The 27,058-nt window shown below is 31.0% G+C and overlaps 6 protein-coding genes across 9 annotated transcripts; 2 read left to right on the forward strand and 4 right to left on the reverse strand.

Annotated features, from left to right (window-relative positions):
• The first annotated feature begins 1,049 nt into the window (after positions 1–1,049).
• On the forward strand, positions 1,050–5,245 carry LOC127249011 (cysteine synthase-like). 4 transcript variants are annotated; one of them, XM_051271606.1, is made up of 11 exons: positions 1,050–1,205; positions 1,297–1,361; positions 1,434–1,543; positions 2,358–2,415; positions 3,603–3,866; positions 3,932–4,069; positions 4,160–4,211; positions 4,298–4,377; positions 4,478–4,537; positions 4,826–4,906; positions 4,995–5,245. In XM_051271606.1, the coding sequence occupies exons 2-11, from the start codon at positions 1,317–1,319 to the stop codon at positions 5,085–5,087; spliced, it is 981 nt and encodes a 326-aa protein (XP_051127563.1). In that variant the 5' UTR covers positions 1,050–1,205; positions 1,297–1,316; the 3' UTR covers positions 5,088–5,245. The 4 variants fall into 4 exon arrangements, with proteins under 4 accessions (XP_051127563.1, XP_051127568.1, XP_051127573.1 ...); XM_051271611.1 differs by having other exon boundaries at positions 1,057–1,205; positions 1,306–1,361; XM_051271616.1 differs by having other exon boundaries at positions 1,074–1,216.
• A 507-nt stretch (positions 5,246–5,752) lies between these two features.
• LOC127249036 (uncharacterized) lies at positions 5,753–8,051 on the reverse strand. The gene is made up of 4 exons (XM_051271632.1): positions 7,889–8,051; positions 7,302–7,526; positions 6,087–6,162; positions 5,753–5,993 (listed from the first exon to the last, which is right to left on the reverse strand). Exons 1-4 carry the CDS (start codon positions 7,970–7,972, stop codon positions 5,950–5,952), a joined length of 429 nt encoding a protein of 142 aa, XP_051127589.1. The 5' UTR covers positions 7,973–8,051; the 3' UTR covers positions 5,753–5,949.
• Positions 8,052–10,606: 2,555 nt separating this feature from the next.
• LOC127250066 (uncharacterized) lies at positions 10,607–13,642 on the forward strand. The gene is made up of 3 exons (XM_051273223.1): positions 10,607–10,688; positions 11,612–11,961; positions 12,104–13,642. Exons 2-3 carry the CDS (start codon positions 11,628–11,630, stop codon positions 13,366–13,368), a joined length of 1,599 nt encoding a protein of 532 aa, XP_051129180.1. The 5' UTR covers positions 10,607–10,688; positions 11,612–11,627; the 3' UTR covers positions 13,369–13,642.
• Positions 13,643–14,067: 425 nt separating this feature from the next.
• LOC127248065 (uncharacterized) lies at positions 14,068–14,580 on the reverse strand. The gene has a single exon (XM_051270227.1). The coding sequence runs from the start codon at positions 14,578–14,580 to the stop codon at positions 14,068–14,070; it is 513 nt and encodes a 170-aa protein (XP_051126184.1).
• Positions 14,581–15,248: 668 nt separating this feature from the next.
• Positions 15,249–17,491, reverse strand: LOC127250136 (uncharacterized). Its single transcript, XM_051273298.1, has 3 exons — positions 16,787–17,491; positions 15,798–15,947; positions 15,249–15,710 (listed from the first exon to the last, which is right to left on the reverse strand). Exons 1-3 carry the CDS (start codon positions 17,447–17,449, stop codon positions 15,417–15,419), a joined length of 1,107 nt encoding a protein of 368 aa, XP_051129255.1. The 5' UTR covers positions 17,450–17,491; the 3' UTR covers positions 15,249–15,416.
• Positions 17,492–21,242: 3,751 nt separating this feature from the next.
• Positions 21,243–21,936, reverse strand: LOC127250324 (uncharacterized). Its single transcript, XM_051273539.1, has one exon. The coding sequence runs from the start codon at positions 21,846–21,848 to the stop codon at positions 21,486–21,488; it is 363 nt and encodes a 120-aa protein (XP_051129496.1). The 5' UTR covers positions 21,849–21,936; the 3' UTR covers positions 21,243–21,485.
• Between the last annotated feature and the right edge of the window lie 5,122 nt (positions 21,937–27,058).

Below are 27,058 nucleotides of genomic sequence, written 5' to 3' on the forward strand. Positions count from 1 at the left end.
CTTTTTTTTTTTTTTTTTTGTAAAAATACAAATGATAGTTTTTTTTGTATTTTGGTTCAAAAAATAGTTAGGGTCGAACAAAGTGGTGCAATACCAATGGTGGCCTTTGGGATTGTCCAAAGTACAAATTGCATAAAGTTAAAGAAGATATTATTATTATTACAGTACTATTGTTCTAATTTAGGCTGTCACTGTCTGGAAATCTTTTATAGATAATGTTCATATTATTATTATTATTACTAATGTGGGATGAATGATTGTCCTAAATAGGGCTTTGTTCATTTGAGTGTGGGCCATAATGCAAAAGAAGCATCCAAAATCGTCCAGCAAATTAATTTCTGACTAATCCTTATCTTTCATTTTCATAATATAATGATAGTTTCAACCTCGTTAATAATACTTAAATAAATAAGGCACCATCATTATGTCTGCATTCGTTTTGGATATATAAATATATATATATATATACTTTTTATAACGGTTAATTTTACTTTATTTACTTTGAATTTGTGTTCATATTTTATTGGTTAGACCCGCTATTTTGTAGAATAAAATAATATTTCTTCTATTATTTAAATTTATGTTTTTTTTTTCTTTAATTTTACTTTGTCATCATTTTAAAATATTCTTATTTTTTTTATTTAATAAAAATATATTATTATAGTAAAAAAGTAGAGACTATATTAAAATTTGTGCTTTGAGTATCTTTTTACGATGGATGAAGTAATAATATATAATTATTTTCTCAAAAATATGAAATTATTTTAGAATATGATACAGTTCTTAGCAATCCTCACCAACACACAAGTAATCCGTGGATGGTGTGTGATATATTCCTATGCATTGACTTCATCTATCTATATATATATATAATTGAAAAATGTAATAATTCTTTGTAGTTGCACAACACCGGAATCCGGGCCACATTCATCGAGTGATTAACGTTAATTTAATTTAATTTAATCCCCAACCTGAATTATTTATTTATTGAAAATATATATATTTATATATATCTATATATATATATATATGATGAATTAATTAAGCAGACGAACTGAACCAGTCGTGGTTTCCAAAGGAAAAGTCCAACTCACACACATTCATTATATACATATATATATATATATATATCGAGAATTTCTAGGAGGTCATTTTATTGTCAATTTTCAGACAGCAGATCTCAACAGATAGAAGATCTGAAATTGGTAAAAATTAGGTTTGTTCTTGCTAGCTATTACATTTGCAGTTGTTCTGTAAGAATAATAATATTGATTAATCTTTAAAACTTGTTTGAAGTGCCTGCAGATCCTTTGCATATGGCTGAGGAGAAAAGTGCAGGAATCGCCAAGGATATCACTCAAGTAAGTTAGTATGAATTATTTGATTTAATTAATTTATCGAATTGAATAGAATATTTGAATAATTAATTGCAGCTGATTGGGGAAACTCCATTGGTGTACCTGAATAATATTGTCCATGGATGCGTTGCTCGTGTCGCCGCCAAGCTCGAATCCATGGAACCCTGCTCCAGTGTCAAGGACAGGTACCCTATCTAATTAATTAATTTTATTCATTATATATATATATATATATAGTCCCTCCATCCCATATCTATATACATTCATTGCTTTTTAGATGGAGTTTTAAAAATATTGATATTATATTGGGATAAAGTAAAAATAAAAGTAAAAAAACTAAATTAACTCTATTAGTATTGTATGATATAAAAGTAATGATATTTGTGTAATATATGATAAATTGAAAGGATATTTGTAATGCTAATTCCTAAAAAGAAAATAGATAGGCAAAAATAAAAATAAAAAATGAATAGATTGTCTATTTAATTATTATTATTATTACTATTGAATCCTTTTCTGGTATTTATTTTCGTCTAATTTAATTTATATAGGCTCACTTTAACTCATTTTGGCACTATTTATTTTTAAAAATCATCATATCAAAATATATTTTTTCTCTCACAAAACATCAAATCAAATGCTCTCTCAGTCCCATAAAAAATTATCCAATTTTTTATTTTAGTTCGTCCCATAACAAAGTATCTATCTACCTAACATTACAAATACCCTTACAACTTACATTATATTATACAAATCTCATTACCTTTATATAACACAATACTAATAAGATTATTTTAGTCCTTTTTATTTTATTCATACTGCATCCCAATATAATACTAATATTTTTAAAACTCCGTAAAAAAGACAAATTGATACATAATTACGGGACCTAGATTACAAATTTTATTTCTTCCAAGCTTCCAAATTTTCAAAAGCCTACAGAAACCCCTTATCTAATGTTGTTTGAATCAATGTGGTGTATTTGGAATGAACGGACAGGATTGGTTACAGTATGATCGCTGATGCTGAGGCCAAAGGCCTAATCACACCTGGAGAGGTACGTTCCCTACGTGTTTATATATTTGGAGATTCGAAAATTTTAAAAACAATTAAAAGAAAATGTCAATATTTGATACTTTCTCCGTTCGGTATAAATATTACCGTTTGATTTTTTACATGTAAATATTTTAATATTAATATTATATTGGATTTGTAGTAAAAAATATAAAAATACTTCTTCTAAAATAGCGTAATATAAAAGTAATGGTATTTGTATGATATAGTGTAAATTGAAAAGAGTATTTATTATATTAGGTAAATAGTACAGTTATACAGATAAAAATAGAAAATAACAACTTTTTAATGGGACGAAGAGAGTATAATATTCAATAAGAAGAAAAAGAATACGTTGACGTGATTTGTATTTTTTTTTTTTTACAAAAATGTTTTCGTAAAGTTTGGAAAATTTTTAAAAACTTAAATTGCTTGATGGGAATGGTCCGGAGAAAGAATGATCCGGAGATGCTGGAAAATTGAGGTGTTTAATGTAATATAAATAAATATTCAGTAAAATATTTTGTATAAAAATAGATGTTTGATGATATATATATATTTTGCTAATTAAATATTTAGTAGTGTAATATATATTTTTTAGAATAATAGTTATTGTTAACTAATAGTGTGAACTGTCAAAAGTAATTGATGATATATGTAAACATATGCCCCTAACCACACTAACTATATAAAGTGTTTATGTGTACACAGTTATTTTTATTTTTATTTTTTTTTTTTATTTTTTTATTTAAATAATATTTTAATACGATATTTTATACAATATTGAAAGAGATTTTTAATATTAATGACGGCAGCTTAGTGTTGAATAGCACACAAGTAGCTAGAAAACAGACAACACATCATTTATATTAATATAATACAAACACAACACATGAACTAACAATATGCATATGACACATAATCAGCACATTACATACACTTATACAACACACGTTGTAATTATTAACAAACAACGCATGTCATTATTACAAGCAATATATGTTGTTTATAATAAAGAGTTTTTATATTTTATGGGTGCTGATTTTTCCGATACGCATTGAATGTATCTATTATGAGTTGGATTATTGTGTTGTGAAATCATTGGGATGTTACTATGTTCCTTGTTGCTACAATCGTTGTTGTTCGATTGTCTGGACATCTGACATTGTTGTTTGTCGTGTCGGAAAAAAGAGTGTCCTAATCGAACCGACGAGCGGCAACACCGGCATCGGCTTAGCCTTCATGGCGGCTGCCCGGGGCTACAAACTCATCATTACCATGCCCTCGACCATGAGCCTCGAGCGCCGAATTATCCTCCTTGCATTCGGCGCAAAGCTTGTCCTCACTGACCCCGCCAAAGGCATGAAAGGCGCGATCCAAAAGGCCGAGGAATTGAGGGACCAAACGCCGAATTCTTACATACTTCAACAATTCGCCAATCCGGCTAACCCTAAGGTTGTCCCAATACTTTGCTCACATGTTTCCCAGAGATTTTGTTAGATACGTCGATTTTTTTTTAGATACATTACGAAACCACGGGGCCGGAGGTGTGGAGAGGAACCGACGGTAAGATCGACGCGTTCGTTTCGGGAATCGGGACGGGAGGCACGATCACCGGCGCCGGGAGGTATCTTAAGGAGAAGAATCCCGACGTTAAGGTTGTCTCTTTTTTGCGATGTTCGATTCTTGTTGCTATGTTGTTGTGTTTTTTATCGTGTTTTCTTCGTGGTTTCCTTGTTTTTTTTAAGCTCTACGCTGTTGAACCTGTTGAGAGCGCGGTTCTTTCGGGAGGAAAGCCCGGTGAGTTTTAAGTTCTTGATCTTCTTGTGTTTTCTTTTCTTAGTTGTCAAATGCTTTTGACGTAACGAATTCGTGTAATGGCTAAGGTCCACATAAGATACAAGGGATCGGGGCCGGATTCATACCTGAAATTTTGGATGTCGATCTCATCGATGAAATTGTTCAAGTAAGTTTACAATTGCCCGAATTTGTATCTTCACGTAGAGTTGTAATTTCTTCGGTTAAGTAATGAGGCGCCCTCGTCTTTCTTCCCCGTTTGCTTTAAGGTTTCGAGCGAGGAGGCTATCGAGACAGCGAAGCTTTTGGCTCTAAAAGAAGGACTTTTGGTACGTATTCTTTTCGTCCACCAAATTTATATTTACTTTTCATTTTATATTGTTGCCAAACACAATCTACCAAATTTATATTTACTTTTCATTTTATATTGTTGCCAAACACTATCTATCAATTATACTGTGTTTATGAAATTTCTGAAATATTTTTAGTTTATTTTTTTAGTCTTTTCGTTGACAAGAGTAATAACTAATACCCTTGAACCCCCCCCTTTCATTACATCCTATTCACGACCTTTTCTTACATGTCGAACACTTTAACAACCCGGCGAACATGTATAGGTGGGGATATCGTCCGGTGCTGCGGCAGCAGCTGCTATTAAGGTTGCGAAACACCCTGAAAATGCCGGGAAGCTCATCGTGGTAAGTGCGCCGCAACCTAAGAGAAGATATATATTGTAAGACTCTTGCAGTAAGTAAATTGTAATGACATCGATCCAATTTGTTGTAGGTTATTTTTCCGAGCTTTGGAGAGCGATATCTGTCGTCAGTGTTGTTCGAGTCGGTCAGAAAGGAGGCGGAGAACTTGCCGGTCGAGGCGTGAAATCAATCGAATAAAAATCAGCAGCAGACATGGAATATGCATTGTTATCAGATTGTAATGAAATGGTCAATAAGGAGGATAATAATTGTTGAAGATACATTGTTTCTCTGTTTTGTTCCTATGTTGAATTTCACCACTATTAACCGTTTCTGTTTTTATTCTACTGTCTAAATCTCGGCCAAATCTAATAGCTAGACAAGTCTATTGTATAACCATATATTTTTTATTTTTATTTTTGGATGACGTGGGAACCCACAGCTGCTACTCGAAAGTGCGCACTGGGTAAACCCTGGTCGAACTTAATACCCGAAAGTACGCACTGTGGTTATTGCGTTGTTGAACTTTATAAAATAACAATAATTACTTCTTAATTTAACTATTAATTACTTAAATATACAAACCTCTAAAATTATATATGTCCTTCATTTAATTATTTTATAACACAATCAATATATATATATATATATATGTGCTTTTCAACGGGGCCGTAAAAGTGCAACATATAAATAACTGTTCGACTTAAATTAAGTCAACATGTATTGTCTAAATTTTTACCATATTCTATCGTTCTTACCACAACAAGATCAATTGAGAACTATTATCAAATTTTTACTATTGTGTGTTAATTCGAGCTAATTAGATCATTAGCACTCTAACCGCCGCCGTTATTAAAGATGTAAATAATTTTATTCGTCATTATGATTAACAACCTTAACTTTCGAGCGGCTCAACTCGACGCCAACGGTCGAGTCGAGCATGCTCGAGCTTCTAATACATACTAATGAACATTAGCTGAAGTTTCAAAGTACATGTATTTCCACTTCTTCTCCGTACCTTTTACGGCGCGTACCTCTACAGCTATTTAGTAGCAACAATGCAGCCGGCTCGAAACCTCCAAACCGTTCCCTGCCAAATTAGAACCAAAAAATTCCGTCAAGTTTAGAGACCTCAGCAGAGTCGTAACCGATGTCAGTTTTGAATAATGAATGACGGACGCACCATCAGGGTCGAAGAAGAACACTTGCTTGGTTTTCCCATCATGTAAGGTCTTCTCATGAATCTCGATGCCTTTTTCCTGATCCGAAAGTTAAAAAAGAAAGAAGATGATTGCAAGAAATTATAGAGCGCAAGAAAACTAGCGAAATTATAAAATGCACTGCCTACATCCCTATATCACAAAGTAGTGAAAGCATCTAAATTCAATGATTTAACTATCGAATTTTCAGATTTGGATTTGTCACTTACGAAAGTCAGCGCCAGATAATGTATATTCCTATGTGTAAAACTACGTAAGTTTGCTAAACGATTTGGAAAATACTTGTATAAATTTGTATTTCGAAGTGGTAGGGTGTTATATAAAGTCGAACTTGACTCTATAAAATAGGCGAAACTCCAAAGAAACAAGATTTTGAAGCCATCAAAATAAGATAAAGAATAATTTCTTTAATTTCTAGTATTAGAATCTGTCATCTGTTCAAAAATCACATGCAAAAATAAAAAGCCTAAACATGGAGAACATCAACGAATCTACAAAAAAATTAAAGTCATCGATTACATTTGACCCTATGTATAATCAACCCCACTGGAGCCATTGTACACCCAACCAAATTGCAATTTCGTCGAATTCTAAATCAATATGCAACTGAATTCAACTTTGTTCATTGAAATTATCAACAGTCATCGAGCTAAAGGAACATGGAGAACAACACTAAATGTTATACTCATCTTTAACACAAAACATGATCTCGAATTTTAGGTAAAACAAATTGTTAAAATAGAGACAGTAATCTATGCAGCTCACCTTAAGGCTTTGAACAAAGGGTTCGAAATTAGGAATATACAAACAGAAGTATAAATCAATGGATTCGACTCGATTTGTGGCAATTATCAACAGAGTCGAGAACAATCTGAACAAAATTACCAGCCATAATTGTCTTTAACACACAACATTGTATCGAATTTTAGGCAGAACAAATTGATAAAATGGAGACAGTAATCTATGCAGCTCACCTTAAGGCTTTGAACAAAGGATTCGAAATTAGGCATACAATAAAATTCGACTCCATTTGTGGCAATTATTAACAGATTCATCGAGCTAAAGGAAATGGAGAACAACACTACTGGCCATACTAGTCTTCCTTCAACACACAACATAATATCGAATTTTAGGCAGAACAAATTGATAAAATGAAGACAGTAATCTATGCAGCTCACCTTAAGGCTCTGAACAAAGGATTCGAAATTAGGCATATACAAACAGAGGTGGTGTCCCCTGGGAAGATGCTTAGGGTTTGTCACTGCTGCAGTTGCATTCCATGGACTTTCTGGAAGCTTAGATTCAGGATCCTTTTCAATCAGATGCAGATAAAATGAACCTAATTTCATCCATATCACCTCACACGGAAATTTTGGACTCTCAATTTGCTCGAAACCGAAAATCTGAAACAAAACCACAGCTCAGGACAACCTAACTTTTTCAAATTCAGGGGAAAAAAATCTCGAAGGATGCAGAGAACAACGAGATACACAAAATATTGCAGTTAACACAAAATTGGATTCAATATTGTGTTCCCCATCCACATACTAAAACCTAAAAATTAACAAATCCAAAAGATCGAAAAGTTTCGATTCATCCGTATTTACTCAAACACGAAGCGAGACTTTCTACGCAAGCAGACTTCATATATATTAAAAAACTCAACAGCAGAATTCAAGATTCAAAAATAAATTCACGGAAAAATGGATCGCATAGCTGCAATTTTTCAATCTATTGAATGAAAATTGACAGAAATGAGCGCAACCTCTGCGTAGAACTGGGCTAGACGTTTGACATCAAGGGTTTCTCTAGCAACATGATGGAAGCCAGGTACCGTCTCTTCTGCCATTATCGGGGTCTGATGTTTTCAAATCAAGGAATTTTACTCGAACGCCATGATTATCTGGTAGATGATTTTATATTATTCAATTTTCAGTGATAATTCTTTCATAATTCAAATATATATAGGTTTTGTTTGTTTGGTTAAAAATTTTCTAATACATTTTTTTAAAAAAATTAATATACTTATTTATTTTCATTAATTTTATATTATTCACATAATTATTTTATACAAATATTCTCTTAAAAATAAAATACTAGTGTTAGCAATTTTTTTCCTCTAAAACATTACTTCAATTATCATTTTTTTTTATTATTTTAATTTAAAATTTGGAATTTTTTATTTACACTTGGCTTACCGTCTTAAAAAAAATTATTTTTAATACTATTGTTTGTTGCATTTAAAATATTTTTAATTTTACTAAAATATTTATATCTTTTTATATTTGTAAAAATAAAAATATCCCAATTTATTTTACATATTTTAAATAAAATATTATTATTTTTAATTTATTTAAACTCATGTATTCCCTCTGTCCTGTGCTATGTTGTTATTTACTTTTTTGCACGTAAATTTTTAAATATTAGTATTATAATAAATTGTAGTGAAAAAAAGACAAAAATATCCCTATTAGTATTGTATAATGTAAAAGTAGAGTATTTATTATGTTAGGTAAGTAGTACAATTACTAAATTAGAAAATAATAACCTTGTTTTGAAACGGACAAAAATGAAAAATGACAACCTTTCAATGGGACGGAGGGAGTATAATTGTTACACTCGACTAAAATATCATTTTGACATGACAAACAAACTACTTATTTTTTAATAAAAATAATGGGTTTGTTCTTTTTAATTTTTATTTTTTTTTATATATATTTTTTAAAAAGTATTAATATATTATAAATATCTATTATTTTTATATTTATTATAAAATAATTATATCTTATACTCCATCCGTCCTATATCTATATATTTTTTTTGTACGGAATTTTAGAAATATTAGTATTATATTGGGGTAAAGTAGAAATAAAGGTAAAAAAAATTAAATTAACCATATTAATATTGTATGATAGAAAGGTAACGACATTTGTGTAATATATTGTAAATTATAAGTGTATTTGTAATGTTAGGTAAACAGTACAATTACTAAAAAATGAAATGAATACTTTGTTATGAAACTGACCAAAATAAAAAAATTGATAGATTACTAAAGGACGGAAGGAGTAACTATTTTTACAAAACAAACAAATTATGTGTACTGCATCTTTATTGGAGTAACTATTTTCACAAAACAAACACATTGCGGGCACTGCATCTTTATTAACATATATAAGTGAGTATATATCATGTGTATTATGTGTACGTAGAGGGTTCAATTACCCTATCACAATGTATAGTAGCTCTTTTATACCGACCAATCATCATCTGTTATATATATTTTTAAAGCAAAAAAAGGTAATAAAATAAAAAAATTAAATACATATATCAGATGATGATTAGTCGGTATAAGGACACAGGGACAGGGTAATTGAGCCCGTATGTATATGTGCATGTACGTATTATATATATATATACACTATATATAAGTAAAGGTGTGGTTGTTTTATATTTTAATTAATAAAAATTTAAATTTAAATAATTATTTGATGTAATATAAATAAATATTTTGAACATATAAATTAGTTTTTCTTATAACATAAAAAATTCAAAAAAATGCAACAACAAAAAAAAAAAAATAAAAATTAAAGGTTTGTTTCTTTAATAAATAATTTTCAATGCATTTTTTAAAAATATTAATATAGTACACACAATTATTATTTTTATATTATCTATATAAATTCATATATATTTTATATTAAAATTTTTATTCAAAATAAAACACACTCTAATATTCAAATATTTTAAGAAAGTGAGATAAATCACTGTAAATTTATACTGAAAAATACAATAATAATAAAAAAAAAACAACAACAAATTATATAATACTCATCTTGTCATATAAATTTATACTAGCATTTTTTTATTGTCATGAAAAATAGTAAAAAAAAACTTAAATCTTTTAATCTATTTTTATTAAAATTTGTGTCAAGTATATGAGCATAAAAAGTACTTTAAACAATTAAATACTTCATCTGTCTAAGGTAATATGGCTCTATTACTTTAGATACAAAAATTTAAGTAAAATATAATTAGTAAATAATTAAAAAATTGTATTAATAAAATAATTATAGATTAAGATTAAGATAATTAAATAGTTTAATTAAATTTAAAAAAATTTAAAATTTAAATTTTAAAATATGATTAAAATACATAATTAATTTTCAAAAAATAAGAGGACAAATTATGTGGGATAAATGAAAATACAAACTAAGGACAAATTATTTGGAAGATGCAGTAACATATTGTAAACACTTAAAAAATAAGATAAGTGAAATATATATTTGTCATTATAGACAGTAATTAAGTTGATTTATTTAGCATTGTATGTCTAATCTTCGTCTATTAGGAGCTCCGGGTTTTAAACTCCAGTTACTCCACACGGCCCACACGTGTACCTGGTGTTTGAAGTCCCAGGACCTCTCAGCATCTGTCCTACAGTACAAAAGTAAAACCACGGTCTACTGCCTTCCTTTTTATTTGATAAAATCCACAAGCGGTCTGAAGGGCTATCGATTTCTTCGGAAACCCTTCCTCCGGCGCCCAGTTCCGTCGCGGCTTCCGTGGTAATCTCCTTTGTGCAATCTGTTCATTTTTTTTGTGTTTATCTTTTGATTGAAGTCGATCGGCGTGTTATTGTCTTGTGAAAATCATAGAAAACCAGGTGAGCTGTAAATCTACAAGCAGACGCTGGGGAGAGATCTGTGTGTTTAGATTGGATATGTTAGTGATTCTTTGATATTATATTTTTGTGGAATTTTAATTTCTGTTGCCGATTTCGTTTCGCTGTTGTTTGTTACTGTGTCGGAAAACCGAAGATTAGGGTTGGATAAAATTTCCAATTTAGAAGGTAGATTAATCAAAACAAAAGTGGCTAGAATTTGTCGTATTTGATTCTCCACAGTGCAATTTGTTCAGCTAGTGCACTGGAGAGTAGATTGTTGAAGTGACTAGGAACTTGTAGATGAATGCTAGTAAAGTGTTTGATTATTTGTCTCTTAGCTTCTGATGAAATGTGAATCTGATAAGTTCAAAAATGGAAATAAGCAATGCAAATTCAAGCTTTTCTTTGTTTTGTGAATTAGGGTTATTGATCATTTTGGATGAGTTCAACTGCTTCTAATGCTTGGAGGATTATTCGAAGTTTTATGTGAATCAACACATTTATGTGATGAATTTGGAGGTTTAATTAGTTAAATATGTGAGTGTTTTGTGTATCGAGTATTCGCAGTTTTATGTCAATTGAAGCTTTTGTATCAACATTTATGTGATGAATTTGGAGGTTTAACTAGTTATATGTGTGTTGTGTATATGGATTATTCGCAGTTTTATGTGAATTGAAGCTTTTTTATAAATGCATTTATGCGACGAATTTGGAGGTTTAATTAGTTATATGTATATTTGATACATAGTTGTTTCTGTTTATGGCGCTAAACAAATGTTCCAACATAATCTTTGTCTTTGTGGTTTGATTATTGTTACATGACAGCAATTTTTTCGAGATAATGGAGACTGAAGTATCGGCAAATGGCGTTCATAATCCAATTCCACCGTGTGGATCTGGAGAAGGGCATCCATATGCTCCCGTAGATTGGCCAAATCCCGGCGATATTTGGACATGGAAAGTGGGAAACAAGATTAATCCTGCTGGCTACTACACTCATAGGTCCTTGATTGTTCCGAAAAGGCTTCAAAAAACCCCGACGAGGAAAATATGGCTCGGCAGCAAGGATGCTGTGATACGGTTTCTTAATTCTGAGTTTCCGGATGCGGATGTCAATGCTTTCTTCGCATCATTTACTTGGGACATACCGGGGGGAAAAGGGGCTGCGCCAATAGGTAGCTTCGACTCTTACACTTCTCTAAACCTTAATTCTTGTCTGCACTGAACATCTGCTAATACTTAGGATTATGCTCGTTTATTACTTTGTGGGACTATTTATGTGTTTGCGTACATTGAGGTGCGTTTTGTGTATTGCAGTGAAAAAAGAAGCATCTGCAGAAAAGCCCGTTGCAGCTAAAAAAGCTACGTCTGTTAAGAAGGAAATATCTGTTCCTACAACGATTGCGCCTACCGGGAATACACCTGCAAGAAAATCGACACCTAGGAAGCAATCTACGCCAAGGAAAACATCGACCCCTCCGAATCATGAACCAGAGCCTATTCAGACAAGAAAGAGAACAAGAAACTCGGAAATTTCCAACAAGGAGCCTATTCCAAAGGTCGAAGCGGAATCAGGGAGTCAAGTTGCGAAGAGAACGAGAAATTCTGCTAATTCTAACCAGGGCTCGATTCCGAAGACCGACGGGGAAACCGAAAATCCATTTGTCCGGAGAACGAGGAACTCGACAAGAAAGCTTCTTTCGAACGAGGACCGAGCAATTTCGACGGACTTGGTGTTAACCGAAGGAGTATCCACTGGCCATTTAACTTCCGTTACCGAGATTTCTCCGGTTAAAAACGCTAACGGCCAGTCGGGATCACGCCGCAAGCGTCAGGACTCGAATTCTCAGATGAATCATATAACCGAGATGAGTTCGGAGGATTTTGACAATTATCTCAACTCCCTCGATGACATTTTGTATCAGTCGGTGCCCGAAGCTCCGACGTTGGACTCGTCTTTGCTGGAAACCGAAGTCGACTTCGCTCGGGTACGGGAGGAGCTTTCTTCCCTTCTTTCTCATGATTTATCGAGTCTGTTCTCGTCGAACAAACTCCCTCTGGTTACGAGCCTATCGTCGAAGCTTCGATCCGATCCCGACCTGACCTTGGAAGAGCTTTCAATGCTCGATCTTATTCTCGAAATTCCCGACGTCAGCAACCATTTCTTAAGTGCGAAGCAGGTGAAGTCGGAGGCGAGTAAATTCTTCGCAGATCTTGAGACGAACATTGCGCTTGTCAGTAAGCTTAAGAGTAAATATACTTTATCGAAGGATAAGATCGCTGTTCTCCAGGCTGAGATTGCGTATTCGCCGACTATTCAAGAAATAGACGAGCAAATTTCGAAGCTTCAGGCTCGTAGAGACGTATTAGCGAAAGCTGTCGAGGAGAACGAAGCCCAGATCGAGGAACTCACCGCCACTCAAAAGAGAATCTTGAATTCATTACCGAAGATCGTCAACGAGGTTAAGACAGCTAACCTCGAAAAATCGGAATGGGAAGTGAAGCAAAAGGAAGCGGCGAAGCAGGAGGCGCAGATTCTTGAGAAGTTCGCTCCGCTTGAAGGCTATACCTTTGTCCATTAATCGGTAATAATTAAATTTGTTTTACGCAATTGTGGCATGCCGGCTATCCTAGGAAACTTATGTAGATTGCCGTTTTTTTATTTTATTTTGGACTTGTTTTGGCTCTATTGTTATTATTACCTATTCATGCCGCAATAACGTAACCCTTTTCTCTATCGATGATTTAGATAATAGTATCATATTGACCGAGGCTTCTAGATGATCGATTCGATCGTAGATTTGCATGTAGGTTTCTTATGGATAGATATGGTTGCTTAAATTGATCAGCATGCAATTTTCTTGGCTTCTTATTTATTACATGGTGTCTTTTCTTGGTACCTTATTTTCCGTAATGGTACGATGATGTTTGAGATTACGGGAATAGTTATGGCGCTGAATAGAGGTAATCAAAATCACATGTTTTACGGATTCGGTCGATGAATTCATATTTTGTGATGAGATCAATGATATTATGTGTTGTGCAGATTATTACAATGTATTATCAGTTCATATGTTGTATTTGTATTATATTAAGACAAATTTTGGACTGGTGAATGATATTTATTTAGTTTGTAATATTGCATTCCCAATATGTTTATCATCCAGGCCATGCAAACGATTTTTGTAATTACAAAATAAATTCAGGAAATGCCGCCCGAATGGTTTCCGGGAAGTCCGGCGATTTTGGGATCTGTCACGACTTTTTAGGACATGCTTACTTCATCGGACAAGGACAAGTCCGGGACTATGCCAAGCATCTCCTTCGTTGCCGAGCTCCCAGCCCTTGGGCACCGTCACGACGAGCAATCCTCCAACGAACTCCGCCGCCACCATCTCCGGCCGAGTCGACGATGGGAATCGAAATCGCCATGCGTCCATCTCCAATTTGTCCATAAGCAGCTGCTCGCTGTCGTCATCGTCATTTTCGTCGTAATCCCTAACGACGATCTTTATCAAGCCGGGGATGACCTCCATGGCTCGCGCCCTGACCTGCTCCGACCCGAAATCTCCGACGTCGGCAATGAATCGGAAGTAACCCGGAAACTCCTGGACGGCGACGTCAGCGTCTGACCTGCAAGGCAATTCGAGGACGGTCCGGAAAACATGCGGCAATCGCCGGAGCCTTTTCCGGGCGCTCCCGTCAGTACGAGGGGAGATCGGAGCTCCGGCGCCGGCGCCGGCGCGGGAAAATGCCCGCCTGGCCGCTGTGGGGTGCACGCGCTTGGACCTCATGGACGAGACCGTTGGGGGATGTTGTCAACTCTGCCTGATAGATTTGTAGAAAAATAGGTCAAAAAGTACGACTCTTGACCATCAATAGGCAAGGGTTGACCATTGACCATCGATATTGGAAAATTAGAGGATGAATAGGAAAATGATGGATGGATGTGTTGGCCAACGAGGTAATTTTTAAAATGGGTTTGCCTATTATATAATTAAAAACATTGATTCATTGGGCATTCCTTCTTTTACGCCACAACCCAAATTTATTTGTCACAAGATTGCAAAATATATTTTATAAATTTAAAATTTAAAGGTAATTTTATAGTTTTTCTCCATTGTAAAAAATATATATATACTTATTTTTTTTATCAAGTCGAATTCAACCGTATTTAAACAGTCATCACATCTTGTGTTACTAAACCCAAAAAAAATATATATATATATATATATTGTAGAATATTTGAAGTAGATGAAATATTATAAATGAATAAATGGACAATTGTACTCTTAAAAAAGTTCAAAATTGTACAAGACTCTCATAGTTCATAAACTCTGCCTTTATTATTTTTTCTTATATTTAATAGACGATGACATTGTTTTGAAAATATTAAAAATTTAGTACAATTTCATGAAATCAAAAATAATAAATAAATGATAACTACGTATAAATCAAATCAAAATGACAAAACAAATATATTGGTTCTGAATTCAAAAGGACCAAAAAACTTTCTCATGAGTAATGAGAATTACATACAAAGAAAGTACACATTCTCTTCAAAGAACACCATCTTATCTTACAAACATAAAAACCAGACAAAACACTACTTCAAAAATCTCCTAATAACCTAAGTAGGAGCAGCAACACAACCCCCTGTAATAAAATCACAATGATGATGACGACGACGATAATGTCTCATTTCAGCCATGGTTAGAAATCCCTGGACAACCTTTTCGACAATTTTCCCCGGCCACGACTTCGCCAGCTCCACCACCCCGGCAGCACTGTCCACCAAAAGGGACCGCCTGTAGTCGAGAATCCATGTGTTCGACTCCATTTGCACCACCGTCGAGCTCCATTTTCTCTGAGCCCACGTGCTGTTCGATTTTCGGACCAAATAATTCGCTTTCGGGCTTATCCACTGCGCGAGAAATAAAAAAACATGAATTTCGATAATACGGTAATGATAAGTTAAAGTTTTGTGAATCGAGTTCTTGGATTTTATTACTTCTGAGATGCTCCCGGATAAAATGAGGAGTGTTCTTACAGAACCCTCTGTTGTCAGAACTCCGGCAGCTGGCAATGGCCACCCCCAAATGCTTACCTCCTCGACCATTGATTTGTACAATACGCACTTTGAATGCAGTAACAGACGATTCTACAGACAAAAATTAGACTTCTTATTTTTGAATTCGACTAGATTGTTAGAAAAATTTAAATATGTCTGATTCTTTCTAACATCGAAAGATCATACAGTACAGAACAGAATCAATCAAAATTGTATTCTTTCGGACAAAATTAGACTTTTTTTTGTCATCGATCAACTAAATTGTTCCAAAATTTTAACACTAAACACAATAGAATCAATCAATTGCACTTTACAGACAATATTAGACTTCCTATTATTGAGTGGACTAAATTGTTCAAAAATGTTAAATATGTCTGATTCCTTACAACATCCAAAGATTACTCGAAACACAACAAAATCAATCAAAATTGCATTCTACAGACAAAATTAGACTTCTTATCATCGATCAACTAACTTGTTCAAAAAGTTTAAATATGTCTGATTCTCTCAAACCATTGAAAGATTGCACTAAACATAATAAAATCAATCAAAATTGCATTTTACAGCCAAATTAGAATTCATATCTTCGATCAACTAAATTGTTCAAAAATTTTTAAGATATCTGATTCTCCCCAATGTCGAAAAATCACACAAACACAACAAAGACGAAATTAGACTTCCTATCATTGTTCGAAAATTTTGAACATGTCTGATTCTTGGATTGAAGGATCATACAGAACACAACAAAATCAATCAACACTGGATTGCATTGTACAGACAAAATTAGACTTCCTATCCTGGATAAACTATGTTGTTTGAAAAGTTTAAACATGTCTAATTCTCTACAACGTCAAAAAAATCACATGGGAATCAATCAAAATTGAATAACTAGGAAGGTGCAAAATTTATGATGAATTTTGAAGGAAAACCTGATTGATTTTCCACTGGGAATCATCGGAGCTGCAGCTTGAAACCTTGTTGCCAACAAATGATTCTAATTCATTCTTCAGGAACATGAATTTTGCGTTGAGTTCTTCAATTTCCCCCAATTTCTCCCCGAAATTTTGCACGAAATTTGGGGGAAATTGAGCCTTCAAAACCCTAGGGCTTTTTCGGGGTAATCCGTACACACAGCAGAAGAGAATTATCCCCAAAATGAAACTCACTATGTAAACCCTAGAACTGAATCCTCCCTTTCCGACGGGATTCTTCTTCAAATTCGGGGCTCCGATGGAATTCGAGAGCGGCGATTGATCCACACGCCTCATACGAGCCGCCGATTTCGGCGTCAGGAGATCCGCCGGCGAGGGGAAGGAAACAGGGCTTCGTGGAAAATTCGGCCTCGAATTGACGGTGCGCGAGCTTCCATGGACGCTCTGGGGAATCAAATCGAGAGTGGCGTTGATGCTGGCGATGCAGATCTCGCAGTTGCAGTTCGCGTCTCGTCTGCATCCTGGGAAGTAAGCGGTTTCCCGATTCTCCGATTGACTGCCCTCCGTGGTCGTGCTGGTCGATTTCTCCGAGGAATTCGGAGTGAGAGACATTGCTGTTTTCGCCGTTTCTTCGAGGATTCTCGGCTTTCTCTGCACCATCGCGCTCGATTCCCTCTGCAGAATTCCGATTTCTGATGAATTGACGACGATAAACTGTCGATATTATTTTGAATTTTGAATCTAACGGTCATTTGTGATGGAGCGGCCATAGATGAAAGCTCAGATGTGAAATGACTATTATGCCCCTGGTATGATACACTGTCACTAATTATTATTTCATTCTTAATTGAGACTTGCCAAATAAATCACATATTAATCTTCTTTCCCATTATTTTTGTCATTTCTTACAGCCATTTTTAAAAATAAATATATTATTTAAAAGTATTCTCTAAACAAAATATTACTAAATATAGAGTATAAAAAATAAAATAAATAATACAAACAAATACGCTGTATATTGAGCCTTGAGTTATGTATAAAGATATATATATTATTTATATTATATAAAATTTTATTTATTACAAAATAATATTAATATTGAATACAATATTTAATTGATATACTATAATGTTTTTTTAAATATTTAGTAATATATATTAATTTCATTTTTAATTATATATATATTATTTATCGAATCTACCTTTAAATGAAAATTGATGGGTGGTGAAATTAGCCCCAATACCTCACTATTATATTTTTTTATCTACAAAATATTAAATAAAATATTTATTTTTTATTATACATATTAGATAAAAAAATTTATTATCTCATTCAAATAATATATTATTGTGGGAATCGTATTAATAATATAAAAAATAATATTTTATATTAAATTGTTTAATTTTTTTAATAAATAAAATATATATTATATATTGTATTTTTTTATATAATATTTATAAAAATTCGTATCATTAAAAAAATATATTAGGTGAACAAATTGGTATAAGATATTTATTTATAATACATTAAACATTATTCCTTTAAATTTTTACTATTCCCAATTTTCAAATTCACATCCAAACACACCATTTACACTATAAATAAAGTTGTGTTTGCTTATTTCATTTTCATCTTATTTTTACATTAATAAAAAAAAATCATATAAACATTAAATCAAATTTTAATAGTTTAACTTTTATATTATATTAAAGTTTAATTTATATTTAAAAAATAAAATTAATTATTTATATTCCATTTTAAATTAAACACACACCACACGATCTAAAATACCATCATTTATTCATTTATATACTTGAAAGATATACCTGTGTTTATTTAGTGTTTTAGTTTAAGGTAATTTCTTTTTTTTTTTATGTGAAATATAAAATATTATAATAATAATATAAAAATAATATTTTATATTGAATATTGATTTTTAGTAAATAAAAAAAATGAAATATATAATAAATATACTACAAATTTTGTTAGTAAAAATATGTAAACAAACCTATATATTTATTTTTCTATACAACATTTAAAGACTATTATAATAATAAGTAATAAATACATTTTTATGTGTATTTTTTTTGTCCTTGTATTTAATATTGTGTAATAGTATTAATATTAATAAATAAAAATATAAAAATATTTGTAATGTATAATAAAATATGTATTTATTACAAATATATATTTTATATTTGAATAGAAAGATAAAATAAAATATATATCTTTGAAAAATATGGAAAATAAATATAACTACGAAGTACATAATGCGACGTATGAATATATAACGTGCTCAAAGTACATACTTACATAATGCGACGTATCAATATAATTATTATATTGAAATCAATATTAATAGTATTGTATAGACAATTATTATGTATTATAAATTAATTTAGTTTATTTATATTGAGTGGATTGATTTTGTATTTTTAATGTATTTTTTTATATTAACATAAATCACATATTGTCTTTCATTATATTGTTGGATATGTATCAATCTCCGCCTTTTAAATTATATACTCCACAAAATTAAAGTTTCCAAAAAATATTTTCCACTTAAAAAAAATTAACATTTTAAAACAGAGGTTGTTTATTTAGATATAATGAATTTAATTTTTTTACACTATTCTCTATAAATATTATTAAACAATATAATATATATTATTGTTAAAAAAAAAAAATTAATAATTCAACACAATATCTATATATATATATATGTTAATGTGTTTTTTTAACAATATAAAGTAAAATCCGAAAATAAGAAATTATCTTCGAATTTGATATAATTAGTGTTTGAGATTAGGAATCTCTAAACACTGTAGGATACATAAATAAACCCGGAAAATAAAACTAAAGGCTGGAAAATTAAATGATGATCCCCGAATCACTTTGTTGTTGTGTGAAGATGATTGAAGATCTTTTGTCAGTTGCTGACCCCGATCATTAAATATCCCCAGAAACAGTACCTGGAACCGTCGTCCGAACGGTTACAACGCCTCATCGCAATCGTCTACTAATTCTTCTCTTGCTAACACGTGTTCTCAACCGTCTTACCAACCGCGTCATCCAGCCGACTAAACTACGGCTCTCACTCGCTCTCTGCAGCATCTGACCCCCACAACAACCGATTTACTCGTCCGATTGTGGACCAACTGACCTGTTTGTCCGACCACGGACCTTCTGACTTGCTTATCCGACTACAGACCAACCGACCCGCCTATCCGACCGCGGACCCCCGACTTACTCATCCGACCGCAACCCAACTGACCTATCTATCCGTCCGCGGACCTCCCGTCTTATTCATCCGACCGCGAACCCTCCGACTTGCAGACCATCCGACCTGCTGACCATCCGACCTGCGGACCATCCGTCTTGCGGTCCATCCGACCTGCGGACCATCCGTCCTGCGGACCTTCCGATCTGCAGATCATCCGACTTGCGGACCATCCGACCTGCGGACTATCCGTTCTACGGATCATCCGTCCTGCGGTCCATCCGACCTGCGGACCATCCGACTTGCGGACCATCCATCCGGCGGAACTTCCGACCTGCAAACCATCCGACTTGCGGACCATCCGACCTACTTATTTCTTTAGAAAAATGTCCAATTCACCCGATTATCTTAAAATACCCCTTAATAAATCTAACATACCCAATTATAGGCCCACATCTTCATCTAACTTGAGCCTTTTAACCTAATTATAAATTTCATACGTAACAATATATATATTTTATATTATTAACACTATTCTTCATATCTAATATAAAATAAAAAATTCATCCAAAAATATTAACAGAATACAATTTGTATGAAAATAAATGTTAAATATGATACTTATGGAGAGAACTTTCTGCTATGTTTCCATTTCTTATGAAAATCTATTTTTTGATAGATATAAAATAAGTAAATATTTGATATAATATTTTACATATAGAATAAGTATTTCCATTGAAAAATAATAAAATTGAATAAAAAGCTTTTTAAAAATTCTAGTTAAAACAAGGCAATCTGATAGTATAAATAAATAACTATATAAAAAATATAATACTTTAAAAGTTGGTTCTATTTATATTATATATATAATTTTTAATAACTTATTAATAATAATTTTTATAACCTTTTCAAAATTGGCTTTGGATCAAATACTGAAGTGATAAAGAATTTAACATAAGCTGAAATTGATCCAAATCCTTCATTTTAATTTAATTATTTTAATTAAATGATGTAAATCAAATTCAGTATGGCTGAATTCCTAATTCAGCATCTAATTCACTCTGTTCAAAATTTTTCTATATAACAGACATTTGTATTATGTAGGAAATTATTAATGACTAAGTTAGTTGAGTTCGGTTGACATATATTATTAGGTCACCATTTCTATATAGAGTTGGTTAACTAATGGAATCATAAAAAAATAATAATAATTAAAAAAAAAAATCTCTACTCAATCATTGAATTATCAATCTTATCCATTTTCTTCATCAACAATACCATGATAAATTAGATTTCATTCTTACAAACATTGCTATTTAATCATCGTATCCTGAAATGAATATTAAAAAAAAAATCGTAACACCTTATTGGCACGTCATAACATCGTTTAATCCATGAAAACATTGTTAAATCAAAAGAAAGTGAAAAACACCGCATCAATTATTTATTCTCAGTCGCGCGCACTCTGATCTTGTCCTAATAGTACGGAAATCTCGACCCGTCACCCACTTGTGACGCGCTCGCCGATCTCGAAAACTTCTTCGACGACGACGGCGACGGGGACGAGTTAGAAGAACCCGATTCCTCGGACCTCCTCCGGAGCATTTGCCTCATTCCATCGGCGACGCGTACGGCGGGATTCGACTTGTACTTTCGGCAAAACGACATGTGGGCTTTGACGGCCTCGTCGGTCGATTTATCGGGCTCGTCGGCGACGGCTTCGGAGCAAAGGCCACATAGCCATTTGCCTTGGAACTTAGCCTTAACTTGAGATATGTAGTGTTGTGTGCAATCCTCTTTGAGGCCACAACATTCACACTTAGCCAATTCAATCTCCATTGTAATTGTAATGTTATTGCAATAATGTAAAAACACACTTACTTTTGACGGAAAAACGAAACGAAAGACTTGTGGGAGAGGACATACACAACTTATAGAGGAAATTGTATTAAAGGGAAAATTGAAACAAACACCCTTAAATTGCTCCCATGTTCTCAGGGACATTGGGCACAGGAATTTGAGACAGTCCGGGCCCGGGTAGGGTCGGGTAATCAAGGATGTTGTTTTCTAACCTGTTCTTTTATTTATATTTTATATTCGTGTAATATACGGTGATTACTGTACTGAATTTTACAATTAAGCACATTTCTAACATCATTATGGTATAAAACAGACAATATATAAAATGACAATATGTGATATAATTTACATGATATATATATTGTATTAATACTCAGCATAAAAAAAATTTTATACAACACACTTATAAATATATAGACTGACAAATAGATTTTCAAACAACGGAGTAACCAACCTCTTTATAAATAATATTGAATATTTAGTAATTATTTATTTTTATTAAAAATATTATATTCAAAACTTAATTTAATGGGCTAAGATCAGCTGCTGACGGGATCAACAATATTTACACATATCTCAGTGTATTTATAATAAAATATATATTATATATAACTCAGTATATGTTATTTTATAACATAACATATGTTGAGATATGTATAAACATATGTTGGTTACCTCTATAGCATATGCTGATTTGGTCAAATCAATATCATGTTGACTTGGCGGGATCATAATCTGTCGCCTAATTTAATATCGTAAACATCTTAAAACACATATAAACAAATCCACCATACATTAAACCCTTTTTATGGCTTGTTAAGATAAGAATCACAAGAATCATGTCATTGTGTTTGCATATAATTTGATCATTTGGCACAAACTTTGGTTGTTTCTGTTTCCAACCCTAACTTTATTCTTCATTAATTTTTTCTTATAAAATATTAAATCAAATTTTTAATTTTTTTATATAATACTAATAATAAATTTTATATTAAAAAATCATATCTAATATGTATTTATATCCCATCAAATAATTATTTTAATTCAAAATTTTAAACTCAACTCTAAAATCTATAGACATCTAACATTATCCATTTTGTCCAATTATTACATAGCTATATATGTGCGTGGATGAGATACTATCCTATGGAAAAATAAATAATAAATAATAAATAATAATAATAATAATAACAATAACGTAACGGCTGAATTTCATTAAGACAGTTTATGAATTATATCGTCCAATGGCTTTAATTAAATGAAGGGTAAGTAAATAAATAAATATTCAAATTTTTTTCATTAAATATAATATTGGTATTACTATTAAAATAAAAATTCAATTCGAATATTCAGATAACAAAAAGTAAAATCTAAAAAGTTTAAAATAAAATTAAAGTGTATAATCATATGTGGGACGAAGGGAATAACATTTAATACAAATATTAATTTTATATTAAAAATAAAAATTAAATTTTTACATAAAATATTACATTAATATATATAAAGATTCACTATCCATAATATAGATATAAATTAGTTTTTACTAAAAAATCAAAATTCAACATAAAATATTATTATTTATATATTAAAAATATAATTTCTCTATTTTAGGTAAAAATATTTAAAACTAAAACACTAACCACATAAATTATTATTGAAAAAACAATACTATTAATAAATAATATAAAAAGTATTATAAATATCCATTTAAATAGAGAGTATGTTCTTTTTGCTAAAACAAACAAATATATTTTTTCAAAAAATTAATATATTACACATCATTATTATTTTTATATTACATATAATTCTCTATATCTCACATAAAAAATATTATTTTAAACTATTTCACAGAACAATCACATCTATAGTTTAAATTACTTTCTTCGTCGTCCGTCAATTTTATTCAATTTTTTTTTCCCTATCATTAAATTAATCCCATTATTATATTTTTAAAAAATAATAAAATAATATCATAATTCAATATTTAATTATACAGTAATAAATGTTACCAAATGGGCTAGCTAAATATGACAAAATGGGGTAGTATTTTATTCAGTATTTTCATTTCGACTTATCCACGTCATTTGTTATTTATTTTGGAAATAATTATACTTCCTCCGTTCCAAATCAAATAATTTTTTTAAAATTTTATAATAAATTAAAAAATAATAATATTTTATTAATTAATAAAAATTTATAAGTATTTTTGACATAATTATTCTTTGACTTTATATATAAAATAATTATACGTAAAATAATATATTTATAATTTAAGTATAAATTAAGAATATTTCAATATTAATTTATAATTATATTTTTTAAAATATAAAATAAATAATGTAGAGTAAGCTCGAAGGAAAATGATAAAAATAAGTCCAATCTTTTATGAGGTGAAAATATTAAAAAGAGGAGGGATTGAAGTTAGGTAAATGAAAACAGGAAATTAAAGGCAGCTGCATGTGTCAGCAGTGACTGATGATCATTAATTTATATATTTATTTAATTATATATATATATTCAGGTTATTGTTTATTTAAACTGTGTTGCATGTGACTTTGTGCACCCTTTAATGTGTCACTCAATATTTTACAGTCAATATATATATATATATAATATAGACATCAATGCCCAATGTATATGAATTAATTGCATCCCAACTGTTCATATATAAATAAATATATTGGTTCGTTATTTTATTTAATTTATAATTGCAATAGCAGATAAGTGGAATCAATTTACATGAATTATTGAATTATATATATATATATATGTTTAAATAATTTGGTGGCGCACATAGTTTTGCATTTATGCCCACAGCTGATATACAGCCCATTTATTGCAAAGGTCGGGCCATATCTGCAAATTTTGTTTCTTTATTTATTTATTTATTTATAATGTGGAAACTATTCAATTTAGGGTTTTAAAAATAAATATATATATATTTTATGAGAAAAATATATTACGAGAGATATAAAAATTAAAATTTTTTGAATGAATCTTATATGATAAAAAAAAATTAATTAAGATGGGACAGATCGAGTACATATTTAAAAAAGTCATGTCTTTGTTTAATTTTTACAATACTTCAAGTCGCAGTGACATAAAAATAACGAGTGTTTTTATTGAATGTTAGATGTTTTGATTTTGTATTTAATATATGACTACGGTTTTTATGTGATGATACATAAAACCAGTACAGTACTGACAATACATAATATAAGGGTACATAATAGCAAGTCAAACAATACATGTATTATATTAACAAAATACATATCATTGATTTGGTGGTGTGAGAATGAATCATGGGTTTAAACTCCGACGCCTCCAGGTCTTTCCCCAAACTTTATTATTCATTCAATTTTTTCCTCTAAAAAATATCAAATCAAACACCTATTTTTTATTTTTTATATTATACTAAAAATCAATTTTATATTCAAAACATCACATCAACCCATATTTATATCACATCATACAATTTTTCATATTTAAAATTTTTACTATTCAAATCTCAATCCAAAATCCAATCCTCCAAACAAACACACTCTTAGTGTGAATTGTCTTGTCGGACTTAGTTTGCAGGGTATTAGGTTCGATGGAGGATTTAATCAAATTGCATCGTCGAGTAGAGGCTGCGGGTTCTCACGGGACCACACATGCACACCGAAAATTCCTACGGTCGGAGAGCTCGCCAGTGCATGAGAGCAGGACTATTTTCTAGTTTGATTCGATTATTTGTTGGTTGTTTTTACTTCTGTGATATTTTTTATTTTGGATTAGTAAAATTATCTGCGGTCAACCTCCTTCTTGTATGAAAAAGATGGATGTTCATATGTCGATATATATTATTCTATTTGAAAATAATTATAATTTTGTGGGCACAATTGATGAAAATTTTCTCATACGTAGGAAGTTGCGGATTGTCACGGGTGATGTGGTTGCTTTTGTTCACCCCTTTCGTGTTGAAGGTGTTAGGAATGTTGCCCATGATCCTAAAGTTATGAAAGTATATATTGAAAAATTGGAAGATTAGGACATCATATTCTTATTTGGTTATGCAGTACATCAACTCCGACGATATATGTTCAACTTGCCCTATTCTTATTTTCATGAAATATTACTCCCTCCGTTCCACATAATTTGTCTATATTTTCTATTTTCGTTCGTCCCACATAATTTGTCATTTCTTTTTTTGAAAATATGATTTTGCACTTTAATCACATTTTAAATTTTATATTTTATAATATTTTTAATCTTAATTAAACTATTTAGTTATTTTAATCTTAATCTATAATTATTTTTATTATACAATAATTATTTTTACTAATACACTTCTTAATTACTTACTAATTATATCTTACCTAAATTCTTGTATATACGATAATAGGTCCATATTTCCTGAGACAGAGGGAATACTATTTATGTTGTGTGTTAGTTGTCATTTGTCTTGATATGTCTATATATTTTTAGAATAAATCATAAGAATTAAATAGTAAAAATAAAAATAATTGTGGTATAAACACTTTAAAATATCATTATTTTTGGAATGCGCTAAAAGAATGATTATAGGACATGAAGACTATTATTATTATTATTATTATTATTATTATTATTATTATTATTATTATTATTATTAGTAGTACAACTTGGGTATAATATATTATAATAAAATTAAAATAATATTTCGGTATATTAATGATATCTACTTTGATAACTAAAAATAGTTATGTCCACTTGGGATCAATTTCTCTATCACTGTCTTTTGTCTCTCAAAAGGTAAACATGCATAATTGCATACATATATATACGTATATCTATCCATATGTGCATGGATGGTTATCTATCTTATTTGGAAAAATTATTATGGTGTCGATTTTCCAAATCAATACATATAACTTATACAAATAGTACATGTATTCATTACACATGCTCCCTCCGTGCCATATAATGTTGGTGTATTACTGTAGATATGAGAATTTAGGTAAAATATAATTAGTAAGAAATTAAAAAATATATTAGTAAAAATAATTATAGATTAAGATTAAGATAAGTAAATAGTTTAATTAAAATTTAAAAAATTATAAAATTTAAAATTTAAAATGCGATTAAAGTGCATAATTATATTTCCCAAAAATAGAAAAGACAAGTTATGTGGGACGGACGAAAATAGAAAATAGGGACAAATTAGGTGG

The sequence above is a fragment of the Andrographis paniculata genome, unplaced genomic scaffold (assembly GCF_009805555.1).
Source record: "Andrographis paniculata isolate CXL003 unplaced genomic scaffold, ASM980555v1 Contig11END, whole genome shotgun sequence".
NCBI lineage: Eukaryota > Viridiplantae > Streptophyta > Magnoliopsida > Lamiales > Acanthaceae > Andrographis > Andrographis paniculata.

What these genes read in the sequence shown, in the direction of transcription:
- LOC127249011 (XM_051271606.1), top strand. Translation starts at nt 1,317, where the DNA reads ATGGCTGAGGAGAAAAGTGCAGGAATCGCCAAGGATATCACTCAA. An exon ending in TGCTCCAGTGTCAAGGACAG is followed by an intron (nt 1,544 to 2,357) that starts GTACCCTATCTA and finishes ATGAACGGACAG; the next exon opens with GATTGGTTACAGTATGATCG. An exon ending in CTCTAAAAGAAGGACTTTTG is followed by an intron (nt 4,538 to 4,825) that starts GTACGTATTCTT and finishes GAACATGTATAG; the next exon opens with GTGGGGATATCGTCCGGTGC.
- LOC127250136 (XM_051273298.1), bottom strand. Translation starts at nt 17,449, where the DNA reads ATGGTGCAGAGAAAGCCGAGAATCCTCGAAGAAACGGCGAAAACAGCA. An exon ending in CCCAGTGGAAAATCAATCAG is followed by an intron (nt 15,948 to 16,786) that starts GTTTTCCTTCAA and finishes TTTTGTCTGTAG; the next exon opens with AATCGTCTGTTACTGCATTC. An exon ending in TATCCGGGAGCATCTCAGAA is followed by an intron (nt 15,711 to 15,797) that starts GTAATAAAATCC and finishes TTTCTCGCGCAG; the next exon opens with TGGATAAGCCCGAAAGCGAA.
- LOC127250066 (XM_051273223.1), top strand. Translation starts at nt 11,628, where the DNA reads ATGGAGACTGAAGTATCGGCAAATGGCGTTCATAATCCAATTCCACCG. An exon ending in AAAAGGGGCTGCGCCAATAG is followed by an intron (nt 11,962 to 12,103) that starts GTAGCTTCGACT and finishes TGTGTATTGCAG; the next exon opens with TGAAAAAAGAAGCATCTGCA.
- LOC127248065 (XM_051270227.1), bottom strand. Translation starts at nt 14,580, where the DNA reads ATGAGGTCCAAGCGCGTGCACCCCACAGCGGCCAGGCGGGCATTTTCC.
- LOC127249036 (XM_051271632.1), bottom strand. Translation starts at nt 7,972, where the DNA reads ATGGCAGAAGAGACGGTACCTGGCTTCCATCATGTTGCTAGAGAAACC. An exon ending in TAGCCCAGTTCTACGCAGAG is followed by an intron (nt 7,527 to 7,888) that starts GTTGCGCTCATT and finishes GTTTTGTTTCAG; the next exon opens with ATTTTCGGTTTCGAGCAAAT. An exon ending in CCTTTGTTCAGAGCCTTAAG is followed by an intron (nt 6,163 to 7,301) that starts GTGAGCTGCATA and finishes CTTTCGGATCAG; the next exon opens with GAAAAAGGCATCGAGATTCA.
- LOC127250324 (XM_051273539.1), bottom strand. Translation starts at nt 21,848, where the DNA reads ATGGAGATTGAATTGGCTAAGTGTGAATGTTGTGGCCTCAAAGAGGAT.